At 46.0% G+C, this 21,319-nt stretch overlaps 2 protein-coding genes and 1 non-coding gene across 4 annotated transcripts; 1 reads left to right on the top strand and 2 right to left on the bottom strand.

The window, feature by feature from the left end:
- Nucleotides 1-15,801: 15,801 nt before the first annotated feature.
- On the top strand, nt 15,802-17,387 carry LOC141365857 (uncharacterized). Its single transcript, XM_073870754.1, has one exon. It carries the CDS (start codon nt 15,851-15,853, stop codon nt 16,622-16,624), a length of 774 nt encoding a protein of 257 aa, XP_073726855.1. The 5' UTR covers nt 15,802-15,850; the 3' UTR covers nt 16,625-17,387.
- A 654-nt stretch (nt 17,388-18,041) lies between these two features.
- nabp1b (nucleic acid binding protein 1b) lies at nt 18,042-19,936 on the bottom strand. Of its 2 annotated transcripts, none has more exons than XM_055213008.2 (6): nt 19,518-19,936; nt 19,198-19,336; nt 18,955-19,026; nt 18,666-18,753; nt 18,513-18,579; nt 18,042-18,426 (listed from the first exon to the last, which is right to left on the bottom strand). In XM_055213008.2, the coding sequence occupies exons 1-6, from the start codon at nt 19,609-19,611 to the stop codon at nt 18,269-18,271; spliced, it is 618 nt and encodes a 205-aa protein (XP_055068983.2). In that variant the 5' UTR covers nt 19,612-19,936; the 3' UTR covers nt 18,042-18,268. The 2 variants fall into 2 exon arrangements, with proteins under 2 accessions (XP_055068983.2, XP_073726856.1); XM_073870755.1 differs by having other exon boundaries at nt 18,513-18,582; nt 19,518-19,920.
- Nucleotides 19,889-19,970, bottom strand: trnas-cga (transfer RNA serine (anticodon CGA)). Its single transcript has one exon. It is a non-coding gene; the product is annotated as a tRNA-Ser (tRNA).
- Nucleotides 19,971-21,319: the final 1,349 nt, after the last annotated feature.

Here is a 21,319-nt window from a genome sequence, read left to right as displayed (position 1 = left end):
TTTCCTTGGCGCAACTCTCCCAGGAGAGCTTTAGACAGCTCCGATATCTGTTCCTGGACGTCCTTCAGCAATTCTGCCTTCAGGGCCTGTTTCCAATCCGCCCGCTCAGGTGGTGTGGGTGCCAATTCGCTTACCGCCGCGCATACTGGAGCCTCGCTGACTTCGACCTCATCACCTTCCAAGGCCAATGCCTCTTTCCTAAGGTCTTCGAAGGTGAGCCCGGGGTCCCTCCGAAACTGGACCCGCAGGCTCTGTCTCACGGGGCCCTCCTTCATCCCCAGGAGGAACTGGTCACGTAACAGGTTCTCCCCGTCTCCCAGCCCATGATCGCGTCGGGCCTGTAATCGGGTGAACTGCTCCCGCAGCCTCAGGGCAAATGCTCTAATGGTTTGTCGGGGGCCTTGCTTAAAGTTAAAAAATTGGGACCGGAGGACAGCTACAGGGGTGTGATCACCATATTGCTCGGTGAGAAACTGGAATACGGTCTGGGCGGTGGCTCTAACTGCTTCAGGGGCGGCTTGCACTTCTCGCCGGGCTTCTCCCTCTAGGGAGTTTAACACAAACTGGAGCCGCTGGGCGGCGCTGAGGCCCTGCAGGTCGGCCAAATATTCTAGTTGGGCCCTCCACTCTGTCAGTCGAACCTCTGACTCTGCTCCTCCATACTTCTGCATCCATGGGCTGCCCATGATGATGGACGTGGCACGGGGTGGGGCTGCGGGCCCCGCGTTGTCGGTCATTGGGCGACCCTGGTTACTCAACTCGAGGTGGAATCCTGCCGACTACGCCAAAATCTGTCACGGCTAGGGGCTGGCTGCTAAACCTAAAGCCACGCCCCTTCTCAATTTCCACCTCGAGGAGGTCCCCAAAGCCACACCCAATGACCAAACAACACGAGAGCAGGTAAGTATTAAAACAAACTTTATTTAAATATTTAAAATAACTGGGGGAAATGGGGAAAGGGGCAATTAAAACTAACTCCTCTCTGCCTTCCAGACAGGCCACAGCACGGGAGAGTGGCAGAAAGGGGGAAGAGCAACGGGGGCTCCAGGGGCTGGTGACCCAAGTGTAGGGGGGAGGGGACAGGGGAACACAGGCTCCTGCCAATCCCACTATCCGTGGCGCCCTCCTCTTCTCTCCTGGAGGCAAAAGACAAGCAGTATGAATTTGGGATTTTATCTCTCTCTCTCTACTGTGATACCTGCGCCACGTCGGGCCGATACTCCTCTGCTCACTCCACTGGGTGTTTCTCTCCACAGGGTTTGACTGGGACGCGAAGACTCGTTCAGCCTGGGCTAGGATCGCCTTCGCCTGTCGGCTTGCTGGTAACTCGTGGTAAGTATGGTCTTCCTTCCACAGGTCACTCTCCTGACCTTCGCTCTCGCCTTGCCTCTCTCCTCCCAGGCCACTTAGACACAATGACACAGTTAGTGCAGCTTAATTACTTCTCACCTCTCTGCAGTTTACAGCTCAGGCGTGTGTGTCTGCCCACAGTTCGTTCTACTGACGTTCACTCTTGTTCTCTCTTCCTTTACAGGCAGCTTGGATACAATAACACAGTTAGTGCAACTTGGGTACTTCTCACCTCTCTGCTGTTTACAGCTCAGGCGTGTGTGACTGTCCACAGTTCGTTCTACTGACGTTCACTCTCGTTCTCTCTTCCTTTACAGGCAGCTTGGATACAATAACACAGTTAGTGCAACTTGGATACTTCTCACCTCTCTGCTGTTTACAGCTCAGGCGTGTGTGACTGCCCACAGTTCGTTCTACTGACGGTCACTCTTGTTCGCTCTTCCTTTACAGGCAGCTTAGATACAATAACACAGTTAGTGCAACTTGGGTACTTCTCACCTCTCTGCTGTTTACAGCTCAGGCGTGTGTGACTGTCCACAGTTCGTTCTACTGACGTTCACTCTTGTTCTCTCTTCCTTTACAGGCAGCTTGGATACAATAACACAGTTAGTGCAACTTGGGTACTTCTCACCTCTCTGCTGTCTACAGCTCAGGCGTGTGTGACTGTCCACAGTTCGTTCTACTGATGTTCACTCTCGTTTTCTATTTCCTTTACAGGCAGCTTGGATACAATAATACAGTTAGTGCAACTTGGGTACTTCTCACCTCTCTGCTGTTTACAGCTCAGGCGTGTGTGACTGTCCACAGTTCGTTCTACTGACGTTCACTCTCGTTCTCTCCTCCTTTACAGGCAGCTTGGATACAATAACACAGTTAGTGCAACTTGGATACTTCTCACCTCTCTGCTGTTTACAACTCTGGGTAAGTGCAGCTTTTCCTCAGCTCGCTATACGGTGTTTTGGTCGACAATACTCAGGGCGGCTTACGACAACTGGCCTGCACAGAAGGCAAACGGCGACGATTTTCCCAAGGGGACGCCGGGGGCAAAAACCCTCTCGGCGAATCCGCTGGTCAGCAGGGGGGCGAATCGTCACACCGTCTCACCGGGCCGAGCGCTGCCCTGTCCTCAATGCCCGTAGGCCGATCGAATACCAAACGGGGCGTCCCTTTGTAGAGACCACGGGGCGGCGGAACTCCTTCGCCCTTCACTCTGCCACAGATAGAACACACAGGTAAAGTAGCAATATACAGGTACGTGTTTGTACTCACACACACACACACTGCCAGCTTCCAGGTTTTCACCCCCGCACTCTGCAACTGTCAACACACCGACGGGGCAACTTCCACGGCCCACACCGTCACTGTTCGCTTAAATCGCACACAGCATACAATAGTTAATGTTCACCAGCCGTCAGCCTCTCCGTCTCTTCCTCAGTGAAGGGGATGATGCGGGGTACGTCTGACAAGACACACAGCACTTGCACAGCAACCCACAGCAAATACACAGCACCACTTCAACGTGAAAAGGTTTTCAAAGGACATAGACTCACCCACCACTCTACAGGTGCACACACGCGACGCCCAGCGTCCTCCACTTCGCTAAGGGCAGATGGGGGCGATGACACTACGGCCGGGGCTTTTTAGGTCTGCTGCTATGGCGATGTAATCCACTTATTCCTGCGGCTCACCTACCACGCTCGATCGGGGGTAGGGCCGCTTTCCTCTTCCTAGAGCGTTCAATAATACACAAGTTGGTAGCTATGGTTTCAGATCAAATCTAGAGCCAATACTCACGGCGATCTCCTTGGTAAACAGTTTACAACCGGCTTCGTTTCCTTAATCCTTGGTTACTCCAAACGTGTCACATTTACCGTTGTTTTCTTCTACCCACAGGGTTTCTGCTTACTGTAACATCCGCTGAGAACTACGAGAGGGAAAGAGAGAAAGTGCAGCCAACTGCCAACATGTAACGGACGAGCACAGCTCCGTACTTCAACTCACAACTAACTCGCAAACTGTGGTTTACACTGTCCTAAAATACTCCTCTGTATGCTGTAATCCTCCAATCAACCGGCGTTTTCCTTAAACGCCCACAGCTGCGCTCTATTCCGCTGATTACAGCCCTTGCGATGCTACCGGATGTCCGGTGTTTCCTCTTCCCGGTCTGGGCGGAAACATCCGGGCGGAACCAAAGTTTCCCGACTTTCGGTTCCGCCCAAAAGATCGTCACCTTGTGACATCCTCCCCCGCCAATGCATTCTAGTCCCTAGAATGTCTCGGGGTTGTCCACTCACCGTAGCGGGCCGGGGCGCGGCCTCGGTTCTCCCGTTGGGAGCGTCTCACGGGTGAATCAGGTTCAGCTGGTTCATGTGCCGGCTCTGGTTGTCCCGGGGGTTCAGCTGGCTCGGGTACTAACTCTCGCTGCCTCTGGGCGGCCGGGGGTTCAGCTGGCTCAAGTGCTAACTCTCGCCCTCTCGGGGCAGCCGGGGGCAACGCCAACACGGGTCGGCCTGGTACCACAGCCCATCCTCCCATCCAGGGGGCCGCCGGCACCGGCTCCACAACCCTTTCCTCTTCTGCTTCGGGATAGTTGGGGCAGGGACGAATCATGTTCCGGTGTACCACCCGCTCAGGGCCGGCCTTTCCTTCCGGCCGGATGCTGTACACCGGCTGTCCCGGTCTCTGCTGTCTACAAACCACATACGGAATGGTCTCCCAGCGGTCGCTTAACTTTCCCTTGCCTTGGCGCCTGTTGTCCCTCGCCAAGACCCTCTCTCCTGGTAGCAGGGGGGCGTCCCGAGCCGTCCGGTCATACAACCGCTTGTTTTTCTCCCCTGTTGTCTGTATGCTCTTCGATACCTGTTCGTAGGCAAAGTGTAGCCGCTGGTGATGGCGTCCCACCCACTCGGTCACGCTCACTTCCTCCTGGCCGGCTGCCACTCCTAAGACCAGGTCCGTGGGCATCCGCACATGTCTGCCGAACATCAGGTAAGTAGGGGCATACCCCGTCGTACTATGTACACTATTATTATATGCCTGTAGTAGGTTTGGTAAAGCACTCACCCAGTCGCTCTGCTGCCGTTGATCCAGGGTCCCCAGTAACCCTAACAGGGTCTGATTGAACCTCTCGCAACTGCCGTTTCCCTGGGGGTGGTACGACGTCGTATGGGTCTTGGTACACCCATACAACTGGCATAATTCTCGGATCACCTTTGACTCGAAGTTGCCCCCTTGATCCAAGTGCAAGAACTCCGGGCATCCAAATGTCTGAAAGACGTTCCTCCAGAGGGCCGTCGCGGTGGTATTAGCTGTCTGGTCGAGGGTGGGGACTGCCCATGGGTACTTGGTGAATAGGTCAGTAATTACCAAGATGTTTTGGTAGCGGTCTTGCGGCCGGCCCAGGGTCAGGAAGTCCATGGCCATAATGTGGAGGGGGGCTTTAGCCTGGATGGGCACCATCGGCGCTCGAGCCTCTCGCCGAGATTTGAACAACATACACCTGGGACACGCCTGGATCAAGCTACGAACCGTGGCTTCCAGCCCTGGCCAATAGAAAAATCTGCGCAGCAGTGATATGGTCCTCTCTTGTCCTTGATGCCCCAGCTGATCATGGTAGGCCGAGACTAATGCTGTCGTCTGATCGGCAGGGCACCACAATCTGGCGCACCTCCTCGCCCAGTTTCGGGTCACTGACCTTTCTGCACAGCACTCCTTCCTGCAGTTCCAGCTTGTCCCACTGCCCCAGCAGTTTTCTCCCCGTCTCCGTCTGGGCTATTCTTTCTGGCGACGTCGGTCGTCGCCTCTGCTCCACCCACGTCTTCACCTGACACACATCCTGATCCCGGGCTTGCCTCTCCATCCATCGACGGGGGTCCCACCCCCAGTTCCCGGGGACGGCCTCTTGCTGTCCTCCTGGGGCATCCACGGCCCCTATCATATAATCCTCCCTCGGGCTGTTCTCCTCTTCTCTTCCCCGGCACCCGGGGTCGTTCATCTCCGGCAGCCTCGAAAGGACATCAGCGTTCGTGTGCTCGCGCCCCGGTCGGTACTGCAAGTGGTAGTCGAAGTTGGCCAGCTGGGCTACCCACCGCTGCTCTACGGCCCCCAACTTCGCCGTCTGCAAATGCACTAGAGGGTTATTATCCGTAATTACCGTTACCTTGGCACCCCAAAGGTAGTCTTTAAACTTTTCACTTAGGGCCCACTTCAAGGCCAGCAACTCCAGTTTAAATGAGCTGTAATTTGCATCGTTCCTCTCCGCTGGATGGAGGCTCCGGCTTGCATAGGCGATCACCCGCTCCCTTCCTTCGTGCCGTTGGGCCAATACGGCTCCCAGCCCCAGGTTGCTTGCGTCTGTGTACAGAACAAAGGGTTTAGTGAAGTCTGCGTATGCCAAAATGGGTGCCTGTAACAGTTCCTGTTTTAGTCTCTGGAACGCAGCCTCACAAGGGTCATCCCAGTTAATTGAGGGTGACCCACGTCCCCGATTTCGCCCTGTACCAACCAGCAGCTGGTTAAGAGGTTTAGCAATCTTGGAAAAGTCTTTGATGAATCGTCTGTAATACCCCACAAATCCCAGAAATGATCGTACCTGCCTCACGGTTTTAGGTGCAATCCAGTCTTTCACTACAGAGACTTTTCCGGGGTCCACAGACACCCCTGCGGCACTGACCACGTGACCCAGGAAATGAACTTCTCGCCTCAGCAGATGGCATTTATCAGGTTGCAGCTTTAGCCCGTACCTTTCCATGGCCTGGAAGACCTCTTCGAGGTGCTGAAGGTGGGAATCAAAATCTGGGGAATACACAATCACGTCATCCAAGTATACTAAAACTGACTTCATCAACTGACCTCCAAGGCAGCGCTGCATCAGTCGCTGGAACGTGGCCGGAGCGTTACAAAGCCCGAAGGGCATCCGTTCCCACTCAAATAATCCAAACGGGGTCGTGAAGGCGGTCTTCTCTCGATCTGCCTTGGCCACCTGCACCTGCCAATACCCGCTGGCCAGATCCAGAGTGGAATACCATGCGGACTGTGTGAGGCTGGCAAGGGAGTCTTCGATCCGTGGTAGGGGAAAAGCGTCTTTCTTGGTTACTAGGTTGAGCTTACGATAATCCACACAGAACCTCCAGGCCCCTGACTTCTTCTGTACAAGCACGATGGGGGCCGCCCACGGGCTACTGCTCTCCCGAACAATGCCTCGCTCCAGCAGGCCCTGCAAGAGTGTGCGTACCTCGGTGTATAGGGTAGGTGGAATTGGCCGATATCTCTCTCTGCTCGGCCCAGCGTCCCCAGTCGGGATATGATGTTCCACCACTCTGGTGCACCCATAGTCTTCCTCATGACTTGCAAACACATGTTGCCATTTTCGAAGAAGCGCCTGGAGCTTCTGTGTCTGTACTGGTTCCAAATTCTTCCCTTGTAGTGACTCACCCTCAAGATGTTTCGGCACCTCACTCTTCCTGTCGTTCCTGGGGGCATCCATCTGTGTCAGGGCCACCTCAATCACGGAGGGGCACACCTGACGGAAACTGACGTCTCTCTCCTCTCTCACCTGATGGGGCGCGACCGCCGTTAGTCGGGCCAGTCGTTGGTGTCGATGTAAGTGGACTGCATAAGGGTGTTCATTTCGTACTTTCACGGGGACTCTCCCCCGGCGGACCGCCACTAGGCCCCGTGCTACCTCCACTTGAGGGCAGTCTGCATGAGGCTCGACCAATACCCACTCCTCAGGGTCGACTTCTCGAGGGGGCACTCTCGCCCACACAATGGCCTCACTTCTAGGGGGAATAGACAAGGCAAAACGACACATCACTCTTCCTACCTCTTCTCGGTCTCTACGGACCTGGGCCATCTGAACTCGACGACAGTCGGCAACTACACGCTCCCATTTGGGCCTCTCTGCAGGTGAGATCCTGGGGCCAGGCCTAGCCTGAAATAACTCTTCCCAGCATTCCGAGAGGACATTCATGCCCAGCAGGGCTCGATGGGCACCCAAACACCTGTCTTCGACAATGATCACACCTTTCTGGGGGACTAATACCCCGTGGACTTCCAAGTCCGTTAGTCGGTAACCGACGTAAGGGATCTCCAGGCCATTTGCGCCCCGCAACGTCAGCCAGGGGGCCTCTGCTCCTTGTGTTCCTTTCTTCCCAAATATTTCTTGTGAAAGGCTTTCTGCAAACAACGTTACCTGAGAGCCCGTATCTACCAGGCATTGTACTGTCTTGCCACACACTTTTACCTCCGCTATTGGGCTATGCCCAATCATCTGGTGCCTGGGATTATTTCTTCTGGGGTCTTCCCGAGGGTTCCCGGCCACACGACCCACTGTGGCCGGCCGATCTAAAAACCCCCTTCCGATGCCCTACGAGGCCCACACTGGCGACTGATATGTCCTGGTTTACCACAGCGATTGCAAATAGGCCGCCCTTGGTCATCCCATTCAAAGCGGGGCCGGTTAAAGCGGTCTGGACGTCCGGGCGGCTCTCGGCCTCGCTCCGAGTATGTTCGTTCTCGGGGGGCCGGCCTCGGTTCCTCCCGCGCCCTTCCTTGGCGCAACTCTCCCAAGAGAGCTTTAGACAGCTCCGATATCTGTTCCTGGACGTCCTTCAGCAATTCTGCCTTCAGGGCCTGTTTCCAATCCGCCCGCTCAGGTGGTGTGGGTGCCAATTCGCTTACCGCCGCGCATACTGGAGCCTCGCTGACTTCGACCTCATCACCTTCCAAGGCCAATGCCTCTTTCCTAAGGTCTTCGAAGGTGAGCCCGGGGTCCCTCCGAAACTGGACCCGCAGGCTCTGTCTCACAGGGCCCTCCTTCATCCCCAGGAGGAACTGGTCACGTAACAGGTTCTCCCCGTCTCCCAGCCCATGATCGCGTCGGGCCTGTAATCGGGTGAACTGCTCCCGCAGCCTCAGGGCAAATGCTCTAATGGTTTGTCGGGGGCCTTGCTTAAAGTTAAAAAACTGGGACCGGAGGACAGCTACAGGGGTGTGATCACCATATTGCTCGGTGAGAAACTGGAATACGGTCTGGGCGGTGGCTCTAACTGCTTCAGGGGCGGCTTGCACTTCTCGCCGGGCTTCTCCCTCTAGGGAGTTTAACACAAACTGGAGCCGCTGAGCGGCGCTAAGGCCCTGCAGGTCGGCCAAATATTCTAGTTGGGCCCTCCACTCTGTCAGTCGAACCTCTGACTCCGCTCCTCCATACTTCTGCATCCATGGGCTGCCCATGATGATGGACGTGGCACGGGGTGGGGCTGCGGGCCCCGCGTTGTCGGTCATTGGGCGACCCTGGTTACTCAACTCGAGGTGGAATCCTGCCGACTACGCCAAAATCTGTCACGGCTAGGGGCTGGCTGCTAAACCTAAAGCCACGCCCCTTCTCAATTTCCACCTCAAGGAGGTCCCCAAAGCCACACCCAATGACCAAACAACACGAGAGCAGGTAAGTATTAAAACAAACTTTATTTAAATATTTAAAATAACTGGGGGAAATGGGGAAAGGGGCAATTAAAACTAACTCCTCTCTGCCTTCCAGACAGGCCACAGCACGGGAGAGTGGCAGAAAGGGGGAAGAGCAACGGGGGCTCCAGGGGCTGGTGACCCAAGTGTAGGGGGGAGGGGACAGGGGAACACAGGCTCCTGCCAATCCCACTATCCGTGGCGCCCTCCTCTTCTCTCCTGGAGGCAAAAGACAAGCAGTATGAATTTGGGATTTTATCTCTCTCTCTCTACTGTGATACCTGCGCCACGTCGGGCCGATACTCCTCTGCTCACTCCACTGGGTGTTTCTCTCCACAGGGTTCGACTGGGACGCGAAGACTCGTTCAGCCTGGGCTAGGATCGCCTTCGCCTGTCGGCTTGCTGGTAACTCGTGGTAAGTATGGTCTTCCTTCCACAGGTCACTCTCCTGACCTTCGCTCTCGCCTTGTCTCTCTCCTCACAGGCCACTTAGACACAATGACACAGTTAGTGCAGCTTAATTACTTCTCACCTCTCTGCAGTTTACAGCTCAGGCGCGTGTGTCTGCCCACAGTTCGTTCTACTGACGTTCACTCTTGTTCTCTCTTCCTTTACAGGCAGCTTGGATACAATAACACAGTTAGTGCAACTTGGGTACTTCTCACCTCTCTGCTGTTTACAGCTCAGGCGTGTGTGACTGTCCACAGTTCGTTCTACTGACGTTCACTCTCGTTCTCTCTTCCTTTACAGGCAGCTTGGATACAATAACACAGTTAGTGCAACTTGGATACTTCTCACCTCTCTGCTGTTTACAGCTCAGGCGTGTGTGACTGTCCACAGTTCGTTCTACTGACGTTCACTCTTGTTCTCTCTTCCTTTACAGGCAGCTTGGATACAATAACACAGTTAGTGCAACTTGGGTACTTCTCACCTCTCTGCTGTTTACAGCTCAGGCGTGTGTGACTGTCCACAGTTCGTTCTACTGACGTTCACTCTTGTTCTCTCTTCCTTTACAGGCAGCTTGGATACAATAACACAGTTAGTGCAACTTGGGTACTTCTCACCTCTCTGCTGTTTACAGCTCAGGCGTGTGTGACTGTCCACAGTTTGTTCTACTGACGTTCACTCTTGTTCTCTCTTCCTTTACAGGCAGCTTGGATACAATAACACAGTTAGTGCAACTTGGGTACTTCTCACCTCTCTGCTGTTTACAGCTCAGGCGTGTGTGACTGTCCACAGTTCGTTCTACTGACGTTCACTCTCGTTCTCTCCTCCTTTACAGGCAGCTTGGATACAATAACACAGTTAGTGCAACTTGGATACTTCTCACCTCTCTGCTGTTTACAACTCTGGGTAAGTGCAGCTTTTCCTCAGCCCGCTATACGGTGTTTTGGTCGACAATACACGGGGCGGCTTACGACAGCTGGCCTGCACAGAAGGCAAACGGCGACGATTTTCCCAAGGGGACGCCGGGGGCCAAAACCCTCTCGGCGAATCCGCTGGTCAGCAGGGGGGGCGAACCGTCACACCGTCTCACCGGGCCGAGCGCTGCCCTGTCCTCAATGCCCGTAGGCCGATCGAAATACCAGACAGGGGCGCCCCTTTGTAGAGACCACGGGGCGGCGGAACTCCTTCGCCCCTCACTCTGCCACAGATAGAACACACAGGTAAAGTAGCAATATACAGGTACGTGTTTGTACTCACACACACAAACTGCCAGCTTCCAGGTTTTCACCGCCGCACTCTGAAACTGTCAACACACAGACGGGGCAACTTCCACGGCCCACACCGTCACTGTTCACTTAAATCGCACACAGCATACAATAGTTAATGTTCACACAGCCGTCAGCCTCTCCGTCTCTTCCTCAGTGGAGGGGATGATGCGGGGTACGTCTAACAAGACACACAGCACTTGCACAGCAACCCACAGCAAATACACAACACCACTTCAACGTGAAAAGGTTTTCAAAGGACATAGACTCACCCACCACCCTACAGGTGCACACACGAGACGCCCAGCGTCCTCCACTTCGCTAAGGGCAGATGGGGGCGATGACACTACGGCCGGGGCTTTTTAGGTCTGCTGCTATGGCGATGTAATCCACTTATTCCTGCGGCTCACCCACCACGCTCGATCGGGGGTAGGGCCGCTTTCCTCTTCCTGGAGCGTTCAATAATACACAGGTTGGTAGCTATGGTTTCGGATTAAATCCAGAGCCAATACTCACGGCGATCTCCTTGGTAACAGTTTACAACCGGCTTCGTTTCCTTAATCCTTGATTTCTCCAAACGTGTCACATTTACCGTTGTTTTCTTCTACCCACAGGGTTTCTGCTTACGGTAACATCCGCTGAGAACTACGAGAGGGAAAGAGAGAAAGTGCAGCCAACTGCCAACATGTAACGGACGAGCACAGCTCCGTACTTCAACTCACAACTAACTCACAAACTGTGGTTTACACTGTCCTAAAATACTCCTCTGTATGCTGTAATCCTCCAATCAACCGGCGTTTCTCCTAAACGCCCACAGCTGCGCTCTATTTCGCTGATTACAGCCCTTGCGATGCTACCGGATGTCCGGTGTTTCCTCTTCTCGGTCTGGGCGGAAACATCCGGGCGGAACCAAAGTTTCCCGACTTTCGGTTCCGCCCAAAAGATCGTCACCTTGTGACACGCTCACTGATCTATATAAATGACTGGATTCCACATGACGTCACAACTGTGAAGCCACCGCGCCGCCATGTTGGTATACCCAAACGCTCCATTAAAACAATGGACGCGATCAGATTTTAATGATAAAACATCACTTTACTAGTCTTCGTTTTTATATCTGAAGTTACCCTGTACATTATGACAACACAAACGTCCTAAGCATGTACATAGTTATTTACTGAAAGTTGTACATTTTAGTTTTTAATCAGTTATTATACATTCATCTTCATTACAGTATCAGATCAGCAGACAGACCGCATCATATTTAGTATTAATGACAAACGTGCTCATTCTGAAATCTAAATAAATTATCATACTTTGTACCGTATGTGCATGCAATAATTAGCTGGTTTTATGTTATCTAAACTTACAAGTTACCTCAACTTATTAAGAGAAATAACGCTGACCGTGTAGCTGAATGTCAAAAATAACTTTATTTATACCCGTGTCATTAACAGAACGCAGCAGATACACTCACCTTAACGTTTTTTTTTATAAATCCATTTTCCTGCCCGATTAAAGCATAAACATTGCAAATAACACCAGAATTAACCATTAATTTACGTACACACATCCTAAACATAATCTTGCGTGACTGATACACTGTAAAGCGGGTGAATTTAAAACATGATTTTGAATGGAAGTCAATGACGCCGTCTGCCGGTTGGGTATACCAAGATGGCGGCTCGAACTCTGCGCTGGCTTCACCTCACACTGTTACGTTAAGCGTTCTATGCGCAATCCAGTCATTTATATAGATCAGTGGATGCGCTATTGGCTGTCGTGATCAACTGTGACATGCTCTAATGTTCAGGTTTGAATGAGATCTGACTGTGATTTCATGTGATTTCTTCATATAAAGTGATCGTATGGCTTCTGGGTGGATCCTGCTATAGAGTCTTGTTTTATATTTATGTTTTATCATGATGGCAGGGTTCTGACAGCCTCATGTTCTATGTGGAGGCTCATGGCCATGTGCCTCTGGTGTCTCGTTTCTAGTCCCCGCCCCTTGTTCTCCCTGTTAATTATTCATTATTAGTTATTCCCCTCATCTGTGTTACGCTTGTTATCTTGTTTAGTTTTCCCCTATTTAATCTCCTCTTGTCTCTTGTCTTGTGCTGGGTCATTGTGCTGTGAAATGTAGTTTTATTTATTATTCAGTTTAATGTCATATCAAAAGTCTTGTCAAATAGTGTTATGTGAGTGTTCTTGTAAAATCATCTTTAATGTTGTTGTGCCCCCACGTGGGTTTTTGTTTTCTGTGTTTTTTGTATTAATAAACGTTCAGTGTTCACTTCCCCGACATCGTCTGCGCTTGGATTCTCTTGTTCTCCGTCCAATCCCTGACAATTGTTAGATGTTCCAAAATATCTTTAAACCATACATCTTTATGAAACTATTTCTACATTTACAAATGCAGAAAATAAAACGCGTCTAATTTGACATACAAGGCAAAAAAAGCCTTAAAGAGCCCCTATTGTCCGATTCACGTTTTTACATTTCCTTTGGTGTGTAAGTGTGTATAAGTACATGTCAACGATATGCATGAGATACATACCCTAAAGTAAACTATTGCGCGAGTTATAATCTCCAACGTAAATCTCTTTTCTTGGTCTACAACAAACACACGGATTGTAGGCAACAGTTTACTTTCTGGGATTGGTGATTGTAGACAAGACCGACATTATCATAATTCCTCAAAATACTCGCATCCTGTAAGTTAACTCCTGTTATCATTGCATTGTGACCAAATCTTCCAAACATGGTAAGAAGCGTCACATGTCCTGCTGACGCCAGAGGTATTCAGGCCAATCACAACGTACAGATTAGCTGGCCAATCAGGGACACAGAGCTTTTCAAATCTGTGCGTTTCAGGAAGAAAGTGAAATCTGGAGCTACAAATATGTACTGTATGTGGAAAATAATGCAATGTATTATACCAAATACAAAAAATAGCACTTATCCCTAACACATACCTTGACATTGTATTACGGCGCTTGCACAAATGAACTATTAGATTGTTATTTTTGGAGGACAGTTTCATAATTTTATATCATAAATTTTATGCTTCTGTATACATTTTCCAATACATAAATAAATGTCCATAAATTTGTGATTGTGTTTCATTGGAGAGGGCATTAAAAACGTAAGGCTCTGGAAAACACAAAAAAATTTAATATATTAAAGAGCATTTTTACAAAGCTTATTGCTGATCTGTACGTTGTGATTGGTCTGGGTCCTCTGGTGTCGGCCGGAAATGTGACGCTCCTTACCATGATTAAAGGATTTGGTTGCTAACAGGAGTTAATTTATAGGCTTTGAGTCTAAGCGAGAGGAATTATGATAATGTCCATCTTGTCTACATCACCAATCCCAGAAAGTAAGCTGTTGCCTACAATCCGTGTGTTTTATAGTCCAAGAAAAGAGATTTACGTTGGAGACGATAACTCGTGTCATTGTTTACTTTGGGGTTTGTACCTTTTGCATATCGTTAACATGTACTAATACACACTTACACACCAAAGGAAATGTAAAATCGTGAATCAGATAATTGGTGCTTTTTAACACATTTAACCGCAACAAGCCAAAACAAACAAAAAAAAGAGACCAACAGAATAAACTACAGTAGGCTAAACTAGAATGTTTTGTGTTTAGAATGTTTTGTGTTTTTAATTTACTACGGTTTTATTTTAGGGACTGACTGGAATAACTATATTTATACCACGGGTCTGTTGAATGCTTTATTCTGATTGGCTGAGAAATGTTCCATGGGTGTTGATTGTTTTTCAGTAAACCGCACACCTAACTCGTCAAATGTCTTAAAAATAGGTACCAGAGTACTTTTTTGGGTAACCGTGGTATAAGAGGAATAATTGATTCTGGTCCTTTGAATTATTTGAAAATCATGCACACCCAAGGTGGTAATACCTAGGCCATATTACCACCTTGGGTGTGCATTATTTTCTTACAATTCAACGGCCCGTTGTCTATTATTCCTTACTCATACCATGGGGTTGTTGAATGCTTTATTTGGATTGGTTTAGAAATGTTCCAGGGGTATGCATTATTTTTCGATATACGCACACTTAACCTTCGCGTCATGCCACATTACCACCCTGAGTGTGCATTATTTTCAAATAATTCAATGGCCCATTGTCAATTATCCATTACTTACTACACCGTACATATGAAGAGTTTGGTTCCAAAACTCCGTTATTAACATTTTTGTCAAAACATGTTTATTATTATGTTATCATGTTTTTGTGTTTTATTGGGCCACTTAGCTGTATTTTTTTTAGTTATGAAGGCTTAAATCAAAATAAACCAACTGCAGTTTGATTGATATTAATAAAAAATAACGTTTTAAAAAAGTCAAATCTCGTTTTGGAACCAAACTCTTCATATAGCCATTACATGTTTGTTGTTCATGAAGTTATAATCCCCTTATTAAAAATGGTAGGAGTCATTTTTGGATGTACAATTAAAAAATTGTTCTTTTACGATTCATTAAAAAGTAAAACATAAATGAATATTTAAGGAACTTGTGACTGAAAGCTTCTTTGGAAATCCAAAACTGGTTCCTCTACTACAGTATCGTTGTGTAAAATCTTTCTTAGCACTTTCATTTTTAAGACTGCACACTTTTGATGTGACTTCTTGGAAATGTTTATCATGCCTGAGAGAAAGGACAAAATGAATGTGAAACCATTCAGTTAATCTGTAAAGCAGAAAACATTTAGTGATAACATTTTGCCAATTTATTGTATTCATTTATTTAGCTTTGTTTTGGCAAGCAAATAAAAATGTATCAAATATTTTTTTTCATAATTGCATTCATTGATTTACCTTTATAAATTGTACAAATTCATAAATTTGTGTTTCAAATGCATAAAATCAGATTTTTACCAATTCAAATTGTGTAACTCTAAACTCTATTACTCTCCAAACTAATTCTTTGAAGTTGAAGTTGTTTTACCTTTTAATTCTTCCTATTATTAGTACTTTACCTGCAGATTCTTTACACTTTAAATACTTGCATACCTGCTTTTGTAATTTACCATACATTCCAGTATCCATCTGACATGGAAAAAAAACGATTAACTTGATTATGATCTTATATGAAATTATATGGAAATGTAAGTACCATGTTACTGCACGTAAAGGCATTCTTTGGATTTTGTGGTCTGCAAAACCAGTAATACAGCTACTTCCTCATCTCACAGTGTCTATATAAATAGGAAGAAACATCAGTTTGACATCAAGTCACAGTGAAGAGCAGAAGAGATTTTCTCCTTTATTCCAGGTCATTGTGTGACATCTAAGCCATGGCTGTAGTGGACAGAAATGTCGTTCTGGAGGCGCTTTCTGCTCTCACAGGTTCTACTGTGAAGCCCTACAGTGGAAACAAAGGATTTGGGTATGCTGATGAACTCAATATATTAAATTTTATTGCTAATGCCCTTTTACAAGAGAGCCTGAGATCCACCAATGCTACAAGTAGGGCTCAGGCCTCATCTCTGACTGCAAGCTTCAGCACAGCTTTACGCAATGAGCTGTTTGTGGACATGGATGAATTCTTTGACCCGCAGTATGACTGTGATTTCACAAACTGTACCGACAATTCAGTTTGCTGGCGTGGTAATGAGGCATACAAACGCCCATGTGGATGGTACCGCGTTGCCCTCAAAGTCGTAAATAAGTATCCTGATGGAAATACCTGGTTGGGTCCAGATGGATGGAGGAGTCACTCAGTGGATGGGGAATGGCCCGTCTCTTATCATGGAACCACCATTGAAGGTGCTAAAGGGATTGTGAGATCTCATTACACCGCAGGTTCCGGACAGCAGTATGGACGAGGAATCTATTCAACATATGACCTCAGTCAAGCCTCTGGTTACAGCAGGGAATTTACATCCAAAACAAATGGAAAAAGGTACAGAGTCATCATGCAGAATAGGATCAATCCAAAGATGAGAAAAGTGTGTAAAAGACAGGACTACTGGCTGATTGAAGTTCCTGCAGGCACCTCACCTGCTAAAGAGAAGGAGATTGTGGAGAAATCAATCCGTCCGTATGGGATTTTGCTGAAGCAGGTGTGAAAGAGCCATCTTTTAACATTACGGGTCATCAGGGTGAATAAGTAGAAGTTTAACACTTGTGGGATAATAATGGTAACTTCTGGTTAATATTTAGACTTTGTCTTTGATGTTTTTGTAGTGGTCCCACTTTATATTGGGTGTCTTTCAGAAAAAAATATACAATGTACCTATTGTGTATCTTGCCTTTATTAAAAAGACCATGTCACTAAAATGAAAATGTAAAAATTGTGAAGGTGCACATTACAGTATAAATCTGTTTATATTCTTGCTGTGTAAAAAATAAGGCATATGTGGTGTTTGTCTTTTTCAATGACCTATATTGTACACTTTGTCTGAATAATTCAATTAAAATTATGCAGCCCTTTTATGTGGTGATATTAAAGATGATTGTACAAGTGGCAACATTTGCTTCTCTAGTTAATAAATGACAAATTAGTTCACAGTAATTATGATTTCGAGTGCTCTTCTGATGACAGAATGTACAAATGTAATGGCAATTGTTAGCAAACACTGCTAAAATTCAAAACAGCTTTCTGGTAAGAAACTGTCCTCCGTTGGTTAACATGAGCGCAAGGCTGGAATTGTGGGGTGGATGAGTCCAGGGAGTGAATCTCATGGAGGACAAAAAGAGGATTTGTATATCTTATGCATATGAACGTTTTAAACGCGATATTGAAATGTCATACTGTGAGGGGAGCATTGTGCTAACACCACAAAATGTCATGGGTTCAAACCCAGGCAACACACATAGCCTACTGTAAAAATAATGCATACTTCTATAAGTCACTTTGGATAATGGTGTTTGCCTAGTTGTTTCTTCTGCATTTTTGCATCTCTAAAAATATATGTCGTCACAACTAGGGTCACTTCCGTAAATTTCTGCTGCTTCCATTATTTTTTTTTTTAGAGGAGAGCAACACAAGTGACTGTTAATTCATCTTGTTTGTGCAGAATATCTTATTTTTGTGAATGAAATGTATGTCGGTTTAGCTGTTATGCTGTAAATTTTAACCTTAAACTGCGAATTCTGACCTCACCTCACTTGATCTAAACCAGAGGTCACCGGCTTGAAATTGCATATTACAAATAAACTATTCACACACGCGACTGTACCTCCATCTCACCACCAGAGGTCACTCTCACTCCATGTTTAATTCAAAGCGTGCCCATAACAATACATTTTGACTGTCATTTAGGATCTCTTAAACATAAATGAAATTAATTCTTAATTTAGTTTTAGACATTTAGTTTCTTTTTTTTTAATTTGAATACATATTTCCTGTATTTTATTAAAAAGAGTGAAAAATAAATATGGATGGACATTAAAACTTTGCTAAAACTACACAAAGCTAGTGGTTGTGGTGCACTTTTTGCACAGTACTGTACTTTGAAAGCACAGACATGACAAGCATCCAGGAATTTTTCACAACTTTATTTTATATCCTGTGTTTTTGTTCTTTGTTCAACACCTCTTCTCTAAATCAGAAAAAACCCATCTTATCATAAAAAATAAAAACAAATAACACAAACTCTCAAAAAAAAATCACTTTATAAATAACAAAAAGTACTGAAAACAAATCAGCACCATATCAAATACTGAATCTATGTTCATGCATTTAAAGTTAAGTGAGACCTATCATGCCCTCATCTTCTCAGCACCCGCCGAGGATCCCGTCCATAAGTGACGGCGCCGGTGGGTTTAGGGCCACCATTCCAATTCATACGGTTCAAACGTCGTCCACCTTCACGATAGGAGTTCTCATGTGAAGCAACGGGGAAGGAAAACAAAGGGGAGCTGTTTGCTGTGAAAGGAAGAAAGTCAATTAGGAACTTTAACGAGAATAGAAATAATGGAGGTCTTTGTTAAATGATTAAGATTTCATGAAACCTGTAGGTCCAGTAGATGTTCCATAATTCTGAATGTTAGGTGAGCTGCCCTGAGCTTCTGATTTGACCTGCTAGAAAACAAGATTATAAAATGAACACTACATCTGTGGTAGGCCTATTCACGGTGCTCTTGTCCTTGTACTTTTTAACTCACATGAGTGTTGTTTATTAGGTTCATTTTAGCCAGCACCTCTTGGTTAGGTTCACTGAAATTAGGAACCTCTGAGAAGATCATACAAAACCTTCAGAGGAGGTACAAGACACTGTCAGCACAGTAGACGTATGCTGTCTGTGAAATCTAGACTAAAGTCTCAATCTAATGATGTGATTAGGAGCATCAAAGTTTCTCACTAACTGATTTCAATTTTTGACATATACTATATACTAAAGTATACCGTATTTTTTCATGTATGAAAGTATGCAAATGGTTGTAAAGAACTTACTCTCCAATCTTTTGGACATCCCCTGTTCTCCCAATATACAGAGTAAGACAGCCTTTGAAGAGAGTTGTATATCTGAAATTGAACATTTAGAAGAATAAACACAATACTAACTTGTGAAGCCCTTGCTCCCATTTATGATGGATGTGAAGATGATGTATTGACTGGATTTAGATTACAAACACTTGACAGTGCATATCAGAGTACTAAATTAATTAAATTGGTCACAAACTTTTAAAATCTCACCCTCTGTTAAGTCGGATTATGTCTCCTGTTTGTATGAGGCCGCCAACTTGGTCCCACACTGAAAATGTAATACTTCCGGTCCAGTCAGCCACTTTAAATGAACGGATTTCGTGTCCAACCTTCGTCTTTGATACTCGACCTTAAAGAATCACGGTAAATAAAATTATAATACCATTTATCATATGACATTCACACAAGAAAATCATTTTCGACCATAAAGGTGGGTTTTTGTAATCATTAAGTTTTATTTCTCGATATAAACACGTTTGAGGAGAGAGAACAGGTCGCGTTTGGTCGTTTCCCACTTATGTTTCACTTACCAATTTCCAGAACGATGAAAACTAAATTGATATTTTTTAATCCATGTTTGACATCTTTAATCAGACACGTGTTTTCGTTGGATGCGTTTGCCATTTAAAAAAGTTATGAAGACAACGCAAACTGACGAACTGACAGGCGACCCAGAGATTGCTTGTGTTCACTACTGTTCACTTAAGGCCTTATAAATTGATTCAGATTCGCTGATTTGTGAACGGATCTTTCTCACAAATTTAACAATGGAACGGTTATGCTTGTTCGCATCTTGCTGAAGTATATAACGTACGCGAGTAAATGCCTGAAATGGCGATATTGTAACGCTTAAAATAAATGTTAAGAAATATACGGTCTTTAGATTGAAAAGAATAAATTTCGTCACGAACAGGATTCGAACCTGTGCGGGGAAACCCCATTGGATTTCGAGTCCAACGCCTTAACCTCTCGGCCACCGTGACTTCATGCCTCAGAAGCGGGAAACTGTCAAAGTTGAATATTGCAAATGCGATTTTGGCAAATAAGTCGAATATTATCTGATTTTTGTTGAACTGAGACTGTAATCTTAACATGGATGTCCTATTGAGAAGTCCCATTAAAATCCAACGAAGATTTAAATTTAGCACGGCATTAAAAAAGCACATTCGATATCGACATATAATTACACCAAAAATATTTTGAAGATAGATTGTTGTATAGCTCTTTAGTATCGGTCTGATATAAACTGATTTTGTTTTTACGAAGCTAAAGTAAAAATGTTTTATGTGGTGTTATCTTGCATTTAAACGCCAGAGGGCGCTAGAGCCTAAGGAGCCGTCTTTAATGTCGCATATTTAAAGCTGGAATTCCATAATTTTGTTTTGGAGAACGGAAATCTCTTCATCCCTTAGATTTATACCCAAACAATGAATTTTTTTTACTTTATTTAAGTTTACATTATTTCGCCTCATTTCATACATAATTAAAATCTGAATATTTTATATGCAATCCATACCTGTTGATCACAGTTGAGAAAAGTCTGATAAAATTGCTTACTATCCTGATCTGAGTAATGTTATGGGCTACTCAATACCAATTGTGTTGCAATGTTTATGTAATGTTGTTATTACATTCATTTTCCACACTAAAACCATGTTAAAGGGACACTCCACAAGGAATTTGCTGCCGTACCATGGCTGCAGCAGGCACAATGATATTATGCCGTTCCCGAAAATAGTACCCTGCTATTGAAAGTTTTCAAGGGGACTATTTTCAGGCACTGCGTAATATCATTGCGCATGCTGCAGACATGTTACTGAAGCAAAGTCCTTCATTATTACACCAGAATAGCCATATCTGCCTAGAAAATCGCAACTTTAAATTTTCTGTCTGCCTTAGTAGTAACTAAAGAAGTGTAAAGTTTTAAATAGGGAAAATATCGAAACTCTTTGGTTATTTTTGAGCGCGATGCTAATGGTTTAATCAGATTCAATGGATTGTGCTAAGCTATGCTAAAAGTGCTAGCGTCATACCCAGAGATTGGCTGAATGGATTCCAAAACGGTAAGAATCAAATGGTTAACTGTAGGGGAGCTGAAAATGTGCCTATTTTTTTTTTAAAGTGGAGTTTCCCATTAATGCATAATGTTTATGTCTTGTCATTTTAAAACTGTGTATGCACTGAGCTTATGTATTTCCATTGTAAGGGATGATTCATTAATTGCATGGTAATCAACATTATGCCATAAGGCCCTCATCTTTACATAAAACCAGAATGTTCTTTTCATTTTTATAATTAAAGAGATAAAAACATTGAGACATTAGCAAAAATA

Source organism: Misgurnus anguillicaudatus, chromosome 8 (assembly GCF_027580225.2).
Source record: "Misgurnus anguillicaudatus chromosome 8, ASM2758022v2, whole genome shotgun sequence".
Classification (NCBI taxonomy): Eukaryota; Metazoa; Chordata; class Actinopteri; order Cypriniformes; family Cobitidae; genus Misgurnus; species Misgurnus anguillicaudatus.
This window is presented reverse-complemented; position numbering and strand designations above follow the sequence as displayed.

Bases quoted from the DNA above. Each gene is read 5' to 3' on its own strand.
- LOC141365857 (XM_073870754.1), top strand. From the start codon at position 15,851: ATGGCTGTAGTGGACAGAAATGTCGTTCTGGAGGCGCTTTCTGCTCTC.
- nabp1b (XM_073870755.1), bottom strand. From the start codon at position 19,611: ATGGCAAACGCATCCAACGAAAACACGTGTCTGATTAAAGATGTCAAA. The intron at 19,027-19,197 runs GTGAGATTTTAA...GTTCAATTTCAG, and splicing joins ATAATCCGACTTAACAGAGG to ATATACAACTCTCTTCAAAG. The intron at 18,583-18,665 runs GTGAGTTAAAAA...CTTGTTTTCTAG, and splicing joins ACCTAATAAACAACACTCAT to CAGGTCAAATCAGAAGCTCA.